This window comes from Panthera uncia, unplaced genomic scaffold, assembly GCF_023721935.1.
Source record: "Panthera uncia isolate 11264 unplaced genomic scaffold, Puncia_PCG_1.0 HiC_scaffold_462, whole genome shotgun sequence".
Taxonomy (NCBI): domain Eukaryota; kingdom Metazoa; phylum Chordata; class Mammalia; order Carnivora; family Felidae; genus Panthera; species Panthera uncia.
This window is the reverse complement of record NW_026059608.1, coordinates 11,656-22,840: the sequence shown is the minus strand read 5'-3', so window position 1 is coordinate 22,840 and position 11,185 is coordinate 11,656. Positions and strand designations below refer to the sequence as shown.

The 11,185-nt window shown below is 58.8% G+C and overlaps 1 protein-coding gene across 3 annotated transcripts; it reads left to right on the top strand.

The window, feature by feature from the left end:
* Positions 1-1,899: 1,899 nt before the first annotated feature.
* LOC125918125 (sodium channel subunit beta-1) lies at positions 1,900-10,908 on the top strand. Of its 3 annotated transcripts, XM_049624169.1 has the most exons (6): positions 1,900-2,274; positions 4,015-4,181; positions 4,966-5,206; positions 9,603-9,744; positions 10,082-10,153; positions 10,241-10,908. In XM_049624169.1, the coding sequence occupies exons 1-5, from the start codon at positions 2,235-2,237 to the stop codon at positions 10,146-10,148; spliced, it is 657 nt and encodes a 218-aa protein (XP_049480126.1). In that variant the 5' UTR covers positions 1,900-2,234; the 3' UTR covers positions 10,149-10,153; positions 10,241-10,908. The 3 variants fall into 3 exon arrangements, with proteins under 3 accessions (XP_049480126.1, XP_049480124.1, XP_049480125.1); XM_049624167.1 differs by lacking the exon at positions 1,900-2,274 and having other exon boundaries at positions 2,321-4,181; XM_049624168.1 differs by lacking the exon at positions 1,900-2,274 and having other exon boundaries at positions 2,321-4,181; positions 10,082-10,158.
* Positions 10,909-11,185: the final 277 nt, after the last annotated feature.

Genomic DNA, 11,185 nt, shown 5'->3' with positions numbered 1-11,185 from the left:
ACACACAGCCTGTAAGAAAGTTCTTGAGGGAGAGGACTGGAGGAAGGGTTGGATGGAGGCAGGAGGGGCCGTAAGTGGCAAAGGGCAGAGCCAGGCTCTCCTCTAACTATGTGATCGTGACAGGTTACCCACCCACTGTGGGCCTCAGTTTACCATACCTGTTAATTAGGAATAATGGTAATACCCATCATGTGGGGAGAATTTCAGTTCCTATTAGTAAAGTGCTTAGAATAGCAGCAAGCCCATAGTAGGTGCTCAGTGGACACCGGCTTAAAGGGCTGTGAGTAGATGCCCCTGCCCAGTGCCTAAGGCCTGTCCTCACTGCCTCTCTGCCTGTCACGGGCTGCCAGAGGGAGGGCTCGGAACGGCAAGAGAGTTATTTTCTGCAGAGGAATCTCACAGCCCAGGAGGTGTTGGCACAGAGGCCCAGACCACAAAGGTGCCCAGTGTCCCTGGCTTCCTGTTCCTCTGCCCTGAGCCTGCCCCATATCCTTGTTCCTCTTCCTCTGCAGAACTGGGTCAGGGGGATTCTGGAACTTCACCCCACCCAAAACCAGAGGCCAGGACCTGAGCAGCCAGCCAAAAGTCTCACTCCCACCCTGGTCCTGACAGCCCAGAGCTCCCACCCCCAACCTCTCCATTTGGCAGAACCTACTAAAAGGACAAGCCACCCACCATTGCTGGGGCAGGATTCCAGATCCTTCCACTTGAGGCTAGCTACATGACCCTAGGCAAGGGTGTGAGCCACTCTCAGCCTCCGTTTCTTCCGTAAAATGGGGATAATAGTAGAACTTACTGCCAATGTTGGGAGGTAGAAATGGGTCCAGCATACGCGAAGGGCTAGAGCTTTGGCATATATTTCTTCATTTGATGAATATTTATTGAGCACCTATAATGTGCCAGGCACAGTTCTGGTGCTGGAAATACAGTGGTGCCCAGGACAGTGTCCTCACCTGGGGGGGATCTTGTATCCCAGGGTTGAAGGGGGTGAAAGGAAGATGTAAATAAAGGAAGAGAAAAATGTCAGGTAGTGACAACTGCGGTCAAGTAAGGGACAGGGGAGGCAGTTTCCTGGGAATGGACAGAAGACCTGAGGAAGGTGACGTTGGAGCCAGGAGCTGCTGGAGAAGAGGGAGTGAGCCTTTTGGTTACCAGGGGGAAGAGCAGAGGCAGAGCAGACAGAGGGAAGAGCAAAGAGGGCAAAGGCCCTGAGGCAGGAATAAGTTTGTTGTGTTGGGAACAGCAGCAGGGGCCTGGGCAGGGGACTGAGCCGCGGGAGGCGCGGGTGGGTGAATGACATCAGAGACCAAGGTAACCCCTGTAACACTGTACCCCCAAACCCCCAGAGAAGCCTCTGTGGTGTAGATCCGGCATGGCCCTCCCTCCCTCCCTCCTGCTTGGGTGGAGTCTGAAGTATTCTCGTGGCCCTAGCATGACACCCCCCACCTCACACCCACTTGGGTTCCTGCACAGTGACCCCTCAGGTCCAGATGCCAGGGATCTGAGAGGGAGGTCACTTGGAGGTCCCAGCCAAGTCCCCCTCCGTCCCAGGAGGATGACCTCCATAAATTGAAGTCGGAAGCCTTGCCCCTCAAACGCCCTCTAAGCCCTCCTGGGACTCTGGGGGTGACCTTTTCCAGACTCCGAAGCCGGGGGTCCCCAGCGTCGGGAAGGGTAGGGGACACCCGGGCCATCCGCCCATGCCCAGAAGCCGCGGTCCCTGCGCCACCGGGAGAGGCCGGTGCGGCGGGCGCCTCCCGGGCCGCTGCGGCAAAGGCTGGGCGGCCGCGCCCTCCCCCCGCGGTGATTCATCCCGCCCCCTCCCGCTCCCTCCTCCCTCCCCAGGCCGCCGCCGCCGCCGCCGCCGCCGCTGCAGTGCGCAGGAGACCGCGGCCCGCGCCTCAGCGCGCCCGAGCCGGAGCCGGGCCGGGGTCGGTGCACCTGGCGAATGCGCCCGGCCGCGCGCGCCAGCGCAGGAGCCCGAGGAGCGGCCGCCGCCCGCGAGGCGGGGATGCCCGGACGCCGGGCCCCGGGGCTGGGCCCCCGGCGGTAACCGGAGCGGGGGGGCCGCGCCCCCCCTCCGCCCCCCCCCCCCCCCTTGCCGGTCCCAGAGCCGCAGCTGCTGCGCCCGCGCGCTCCCGGGGACATTCTAACCGCCGCCCGGGCCCGCTGCCTCTTGCCCCGCTATTAATACCGGCGGCCCGGGAGGGGGGCGCAGCGCGCGCAGCGCAGCCATGGGGACACTGCTGGCCTTGGTGGTCGGCGCGGCGCTGGGTGAGTGCGCGGTGGCTGGGGCGGGGGGGGGGGGGCGGCGGCGGAGGGCACAGCCCGGGCAGCGGCCCGGCGGCGGTGTTCGCGCGCGGGACCCGGGACGGCGGGGCGAGGGCCGCCCCCGGCCCATTCCCCGGCGCGGCTAAGTCCGCTTCCGAAGTTGTGAGCGCGGAGCGCCGGCGCGGGGCGGGGGAGGGCGGTGGAGGTGCGGGTGGGCCAGAGAGGGCGGGGGCCGGGCTGGCACAGCTCGGCGGCTGCGGGCGCCCAGCCGGGGGCGAGGAAACGCGGAGTCAGCTGCTCTCGGAGCCCCGCAGGCTGCAATGTGACACCCACAGCCGCGGGAGGGGGTGGGGGAAGGCGGCGCCCGGAGACTGGGACGGGGGAGACCGAGACACAGGGAGAGATGGGGACGGAAGGAAAGGCGCGAGAGACACAGCCACTCGGAGTACTCGGGCTTGCTCCGCGGAGACTGGGGATCGGGAGTAAGGGGGGAGACGGAGCCCGAGAGGGATGTAGAGGGTGCCAGAGAGAGGCCGAGAAGCGAGTTAGAAATCGGAGCGCTGGAGAGAGAAACTTGAGAGAGGCAGGGCCAGACGGAGACACAGGTAGACACAGGAAGAGACGGGGTGTAAAAGAGGCAGGGAAAGGTGGAGAGACCGACCGGAAGAGGCTGTCTGAGTCTGGAAAGAGGACGCAAAGCCGTGGGCCCTCCAGAGAGACTCCCTAAGAGATATGAAGTAGGGGAGACAGACACAGAGGTGCGTAAGGAGTTGGAGAGAGACGGAAGAGGAGGAGGACAAGAAGTTCCCAGGATTCCTAGACGAAGACACTCAGGGGGAAAACAAACGAACAAACAACAGAACACCCAGAGCTAGAGCTGGAGAGGCATAGCATTCGCTGATGAGTGTTGGGCCTTGGGAAGGGGGTGGCAGGGAAGAATGTGGAGGAGGCACCCAAAGGGACTGGAATCCAGTGCGGACGCAAAGTCCCTGAGGCTGCAAAGAGCTCAGTGAGTTTTGAGAAGCTGACAGGAGGTGGGACAGGAGTCGGGAGGTGAGGAGCCTTGGGGGCAGAGGGGCCAGGAGACGGAAGTTGGGTAGGGAGTGGATGACACCAGAACTTGGGGACCTGGGGAACAGGGCTGGAGCGCAGGTCGGCCCTGCTTCCAGTGCCCACCTAGCCCCCCGAGGCCTTGCCTTCTCCTGGCTCCCTGTCTGGGGCTGACTGGCTTTGCAGAGCAGGAATGGTAGAAAAGACTCTGCCACCTTGAACTTCTAACCCATCTGGAATTCTAGTCCCACCGCCTAAATGCTGCAGCACCCTGAGCAAGTGGATTTCTTAAGAAGGGCTACTTGGGTGGCTACTTGGGTTAGAGAGCAAAGACTCGAAGTTCCCGACCACAGTGACAGCCCTATTTTGCTAAGGGGTGGGGGGTGGGGGGAGCTTCCTGTGTGGCAGGCCCCCTGCTGGGGCCTTACCTAACTCACTGGAATCTGCCCAGCAACGCCCAGAAGCAGAGATGATGGTTTCCCTCCCCTCACAGAGGGAAACTGAGGCCACAGATCCTGAGAGACTCGCCAAGGGGACACGGCAAGTGGCAGGGCCAGGCTTAGTGTCTGGGTCTGTCCATTCATAATGTTATTGAGGGGAAACAGATGGTCTCCGAGAGCCAACAACCAGTGAGCCTGGCACTGCCTAGGGCGATGGGTGGCCCTGCGCGACCTGAGCCTGCTGTCCCCGCAGTGTCCTCAGCCTGGGGGGGCTGTGTGGAGGTGGACTCAGAGACGGAGGCCGTGTACGGGATGACCTTCAAAATCCTGTGCATCTCCTGCAAGCGCCGCAGCGAGACCACCGCCGAGACCTTCACCGAGTGGACCTTCCGCCAGAAGGGCACGGAGGAGTTTGTCAAGGTGTGCGGGCGCACGGCTGCGGGAGGGTGGGCATTTGTGTGGGGGTTGGTGGCGGGCAGGGGCCAGGGGCCAGGAGGGGGTGGCTTGTCTGTTTTCAATAACGTGCCACTATCGGTGGCCTGGATTCGAACTCCGGCTCCCCCAGTGACCAGCTGGTGACCTTGGGCAAGGCGCTGAGCTTCTCTGAGCCTCAGTTCCCTCCTCTGGAAAGATGGGAGGGTGATGGTCTCTAGCTCCGAGGTTTGTGTGAGGGTCCGCGTGGCTGTTGCTCCTGGGACACGGGTGGCACAGAGTGAGTGTCGTTGGAACTATTTAGTGCCAGCAAGAATGTCTCAGGCAGTCACTATGGAAGAAAAGCAGAACTCTTTTGGCCTCCTTTGTGTTACACGTATTTTGAATTACAAACGACGGGGCGCCTGCTGGAGAGCTGGGGTCTGCAGCAGCTGAGATGGGACCCCTCTGTCCCTGCCTGAGGAGTGTGCCTGGTGGCCGGGAAGAACTTTAGAGAATGAAGGCCAGGAAGGCGGAAGGGGGGGTGGGGGATACTCCGGAGGACGCCTGAGGAATACGTGTGTGAGTGTGCGTGTGTGTGCGTGTCAGCTCCAGGGCCACACTCGGCGTTGGGGGCGGGCCGGGGCCTGATCCTAGCCTCCCCTGCGCCCTCCCTGCCTGAGGTCACGGTGCCCGCGTGTGTGTCCACTGACTGTCTGAGTGTCAGGGCAAGGGACAGAATAGTCTGGGTAGGGGGCCGGGCGCAGGCAGTGACCGGCCCTGCCGCCCCCAGATCCTGCGCTATGAGAACGAGGTGCTGCAGCTGGAGGAGGACGAGCGTTTCGAGGGCCGCGTGGTGTGGAACGGCAGCCGGGGCACCAAGGACCTGCAGGACCTGTCCATCTTCATCACCAACGTCACCTACAACCACTCGGGCGACTACGAGTGCCACGTCTACCGGCTGCTCTTCTTTGAGAACTACGAGCACAACACCAGCGTCGTCAAAAAGATCCACCTTGAGGTGGTGGACAAAGGTGAGTCAGACCCTGCCTCCCCCCCTCACCCCTGTTGCCCACTGGCAGCCAGATGGCGGGACAGATGGCAGGTAGGGGACAGGCTGGCTCCACGCCTGGGCCAGGCAAACGCCCACGGCGGTGGGGGGAGCCGCACCTCCTTCCCCAGCCCCAGCTCTGGCTTCCATTTCCTTTCAACCCCAGGCAAGGGCCACGGCAGGCCCCTCCTCTGGACGTTCCGGGTGCCAAACTCTGCCACCTGTGCTGTGCCTTCCCCTCTCTGAGGAAGGGTTGTCCTGTAGGATGCAGGTCGATAATGGTATCCACCTCCCAGGGCGTTGTCTGAACTGTTCTATGGGGAGGTGTGCTGGGTGTCAGCTGCCCCCGTGCCTGGCCCGCAGCGGGGCCTCAGCAGTGGGGATGACAGTGGAGGTTCTGGCTGTCGGAGAGCCTCAGCCCCTCCTCCCTTTGTGACTGTGAGGGAAGAGATAAGAGTGTGTCCCTTGGAGCAGAGCTCCTTAAATTCTGCTGTGTACGTGGACCTGCTGGGAGTCTTGCTAATGTGCAGACTCCGACCCAGCAGGCCTGGGGTGGGGGCTCAGGCCACATGTCTAACGAGCTCTCAGCAAAGCCGACGCTGCAGGTCTGGGGCCACACTGAACAGCAAGGATGCAAGGTGTTTTTGAACATTTCATCATTTTGGCTCCAGCTGCCTTGGATCCCTTCTCTGAACCATCTTCTGATGGGTGTAAACTGGAATTTTCCAGGGCACAGTGGCCCATTGGCTTAGAGTCAGGAAGATATCCCAGAACTTGAGCCACCCGAGAGCCATGGCAAGTACGTCCCGTGGGGCCCACGGCGCACGCACATTGTCACGGGGACCGTGCATCGTCCTTCCTTTCCCCCAGGGGGGTGCCAGCCTCAGAGCCTACGTGCAGTCCCTCATTGAACCCTCCCACCCACCCTCCTGGCTAGGGGCTCTTACTACTCCCCCCACTTTACAGATGGGAAACCCCGGGCTCAGGGAGGTCGAGATCACAGAGCTGGGACCCGGATTTGAACCCAACTAAGCATGTGTGACTGCCGTTTCTGTTCTTGGCATGATTCATTACACTCTGCTGTCAGCCAGAGCCTGTGGGTTTCTTTTGATAATTAGCATTTTTACGCTTGTTATCAAAGCGATCCCGCAGGATTCAACACAGGAGACGTGTCGGAGCTACTCGCTGGTGTAGGTCACGATGCTGGGTGGGTGGCCACCCACGGATGTAGAAGATGGAGCCCCGCCCGAGGGAGTGGCTGTAGCAAGAACGCCCCCAAACACTGTAGCTGAACAAAATCTGTGTCAGTCTTGTCTCCTGAATCAGCGCCGAGGCCAGGGGTCAGGAGGGCAGGGAGGCTCCATGATACCGTTCAGGCAGCCGGGTTTCTTCCATCCTGTGGCTTGGCCCTTGCTCGGGATGCTGTCCTCACCTGCGAGGGAGGGCGGGGGGTCAGGCGCGCCCACGTCCCAGCAGAGCCTCTTTTAAACATTATGTACCATATTCTCCTCCCCACCAGAGCCGGTGTTCTTAACAATTACCATAGGCAGAGCTATGCTGTTTTCCCAGAGTCTGTGGTTTCTTCATTATCCAACAGGCTCTAGTGTTTTTTATCCACCGTATTAAAGTATTTCGTATTACTATATACTATACTCTTTAACATTACCAAACATACAACAATGTTTTCATCATAATCCATCATACAAGAGTATTTTTAACATTACCCACCATGCTGTAGTACTTTAAATTAATCATATTGTAGTATTTTAAAATTTTACTCGTTATGCTATAATAGAGTCAGCATTACCCAGCATACTGTATAGTATTTTTAACACTACTCATCCCACCACAGTATGTCTTTCATTACCCATTATATTGCATTGTTAGTATTGCTGGCCATACCATATTTTTTCTTTTTTTTCTTTTTTAATTTAAAAAATTTTTTTAAAGTTTATTGAGAGAGAGAGAGAGAGAGAGAGAGAGAGAGAGACAGAGAGCACGTAAGGGAGGGGCAAAGAGAGAGGGAGAGAGAGAATCCCAAGCAGGCTCCACACCATCAGTGCAGAGCCCAATGCAGGGCTCGAACTCACAAACCTCGAGATCATAACCTGAGCTAAAATCAGGAGTCGGAGGCTCAACCGACTGGGCCACCCAGGCACCTACCATATTCTTTTTTTGTTATAATCCACAATCGTACTGCATTCTCAACATGACCCATCCGCCAATACTGCCTCCTGGTAATAGCCCCAAGGAGGGTTTTCCAAGGGGTCATTTCCAGAGGAGGGCCCGTGGGTGCTGGTGGTGGGACCTTTGCCGAGCTGGCAGAGCTGCAGGAGACCAGAGAAGCACCCGGGAGTCCCCCCACCAGGAGTGGAGCCAGCAAACAGGGACCAGAGGGCTAATTCTATTTTGGACATACCCAGCACGGGTGGAGAATGTCTTGAGGTAGAGCAGCGTCTGAGGCGAGGTAGAAACCCGGCATGCACAGATGCGGGCGGGGGCCTCAGATCTGGGGGCTTCTACTGGGGGCAGCCAGGTGAAGCTTTTGGAAGACTTGGGGGGTTTTGAAGAAATCGGAGTTCTCCCCAGGCAAGGTGCCTATTACCCTCTGCCCCAGTTCCTCATCTGTGAAGTGGGGGAACCACAGTCCTACCTCCTGGGATGTCTATACGGCTTGATGGGAACTGCACTTGATATACAGCAGCCTTTACCAAGTCTTTCTTCGGCTGTAGTAGTTCCCAGGGCAGATAAGAGCCCAGACCCTGCAGCTGCTAACGCTTGGGGTTGAATCCTGGCTCCGAGTCCAACCCTGGCTGTGCCTCCTTGCCTAGCACCGTCCACTTTCTGAGCCTCAGTGTCCTTGTCTGGAAAATGGGTTACAGAGCCGTGCCTGTCACTGTCCTAATCTGATTGGGAGGGCAGGAGACACCAGATTACCTAAATCCGTTTGGGCACTGAGTTCCAGGAGCAGGGATGAGAACCCGATGGTGTAAGCTTTATCCAACATATATCCAACTCAGTGTGCTTCCTGAGGTCAGCTGACATGGGAAGCCAGAACTCTCTCTATCCTTAGGGTGTTTCAAAGACTCAGAGAGATGCCCAGATAAGGAACTTAGCACAGAGCCTGGCTGAAAGTGTGCATTCACCATATGAGATACACTCGTATCTTTTGAATGAATGAATGAATGAACGAAAGGACCAACGAACGAATGATGGGTGGAACCCTTTCCCCAGCTCCTTCCGGCAGAGAGGCAGGGGAGAAGCATCCAGCCCGCACCCTCCCTCACTCTGGCCCAGAAAGCATCGGTGCCATCTGCACCGGTTGGAGCAGCAGAAAGTGCCCACGGACAGGGGAGGAAAGACCATGTGAGGACAGGGGGGAAATGAGGTCCCGGCCATCAGGAAGGAAAGGCCCGGGGATACGGACTGGACACCCGTGAAATCCGGCCGATGACGCCACAGTGGCCTCCACCTCTAGTTCCCTGGCTGAACGCATCCCCCTCATAGTTTAAATTTAGGCTCAATGAAAGGAAGCTGGCAATGGCAAGAGGCAGTGCCGTGGAAAGGATAGAAGGTTTCCGGAAAATGTCAGTGAATAGCCAACATTTAGGCAGTGCTGACTGGGAGCACATCCAAGCGTGTGCTTGGATTTTAAGCGTGTGCTTAATACAGATATTAACTTGTTTTCTCTTCCCAGCCACCCTGAGGGAAGGCATGAGTCTCATCATCTCCGTTTCACAGAGGGGGAATTGAGGCCCAGAGAGGCGGAGTCATTTACCTAAGGTCACACAGCTAATAAGAGGCAGAGGCAGGATCTGAACCCTGGCAGTCTGCCCCCAGAGCCCCCACTCTTAACAGTAGTAATAGTATTAATAATAGTAAGCATTTATTGAATGCTATCTATAGGTTAAGCACTGTTCTAAGGATTTTTGAAGCGGACTTATTTTTACAGCACTCCCAAGAAGGAGCTATTGTCATTATCAGCTTCTCACAGATGGAGAAACTCACACCCAGAGAGGATGAGTCACTTGCCCAAGGTTACACAGCTGGCAAGTGGCAGAGCCGGGACTTGAACCTGAGCCTTCTGGTTGCAAAGCCACGGCTCTTGGGCACCTACGGTCACCTGAATGACACAGGTGCCCCCTCAAGCCACACAGGGAGGCAGGGTGAGGGGGACCTCAAGGCCCACCTGAGGCTGGTTATTAAGAATCACGGTAACGATGACGACTCTAGGGAGGCTGCATGGTCCTATTTGCAGACCAGGCCCAGAGAGGCCAAGCCACTTGCTCAGGCTCACACAGCAGGCTTGGGGCGCCTCAGGCTGTCATGCCTCCTGAGCCTAGCCTTGACTGCCACCTAACCCTGCCTGGCACTTGCAGCCAACAGAGACATGGCATCCATCGTGTCGGAGATCATGATGTATGTGCTCATCGTGGTGTTGACCATATGGCTCGTGGCAGAGATGGTTTATTGCTACAAGAAGATCGCCGCGGCCACGGAGGCTGCTGCACAAGAGAATGCGTGAGTGGGGTCGGTAGGGAGGGGGGTCAGGCGACCCAGACCAGGGCTTCCCCGAGAGGGATGTTTGTTGTCAGAGATGGATAGGGTCAGGTCCCAGCCCCTTCCCCTCCCAGGACCCGGGAGTCTGGACCCCCAGACTCCTCCTCCCTCAGACTCAGGACTCCGGGCCCCAGCCTGGACTTCTTGTGGATCCTGGGAGCCCAGCCTGCAGTCTCCTCCTCTCTCTAGCCCCAGAGCCCTGTACACCTGGGGCGGAGACCCCAACCCACCTCAGTTTCCTGGGGGTGGGCCAGACTGATGATGGGGGTCGCTGTACATCTGGCCTTTGCCCCCACAGCTCGGAATACCTGGCCATCACCTCAGAAAGCAAAGAGAACTGTACGGGCGTCCAGGTGGCCGAATAACCCTGGTAAGGTAGGTGGGTGGGCAGGGACCGCAGCGCCCGGGAGGGTGTCGCCCACTAGGTCCCTGATACCTGTCTCTCCCTCACCTTTAGGCCCTGGGCTCCACCTCAAGGAAGAGCCAGCCCTAAATGGGGAACATCTGGGCACAGCCTGCCCCCAGTGGGGGCTGGCCATTCCCGGGCCTCCACGAGCCTCAGAGTCCTGCCAACGGAGCCGCCAGGGTGGGAGGGGGCAGGGGGCTTGGCTCACACCCCCAATCCAGCCTACTTCCTCCTGCTCCATTGCCCACCCACGCCATGCATGATGGGTAAAGCAATACTGCCGCTGCCCCCACCCCTGCTTCTGCTGCCTGTTTGGGAGGGGGGGCGGTGAGGTGGGGGCAGCGGCTCCGCACCCCTCCTTCTTGCTGATTTGCACACACTGGCCGCTTCAGATGCACACTACTGGGGCCCAGCCCCTCCCTGCCCCAGCCCCCACTCGGTGGGGGGTCGTGATGGGCTGGCACGGTTTGGGGCAGGGGGTTCTGGGGCCCACCCCGACCCCCAGCAACATTTCCCCTCCTTCCTCTGGCTGGACCTGGGGTCCCCTCTCCCTGTGATGCACTCTTGCCCCGGCCCAACCCTGCCCTCTCTCACCAGCCTTGGATCGCGGCCACTTAGAAAGGGGCCCGTTCAGCCTCGTCTCTCTTCACACAAGTAGTTTTGTTCATGAAATAAAGATTCTTGGACTTGATTCATAGTCTTTCTCGTGAGCCCCATCACCCTCTACACCCCTCAAATCCCAAAGCCTCAGTTTTCCTGGGGAGCCGCCCTCCCGGGCAGGCAGTGGGACCTCTCTGCGCATGTTCAGGGGTAAGGATGAGGAAGAAGCCGGTGGGTGGGTCTCGCCCTCCCCGGGGACAGCCACTTAGTACTTGACTAGTTGGGGTTGGGGGGTCACTAGCTCAGTGGGGACCGTGAGTGGTATGGGAGGGTGGGGGAGGGCAGAGGGGAGCCCTGGGTAGGGCAGGGGGCAGCAGGGCAGGGAAGGTGCTCTGG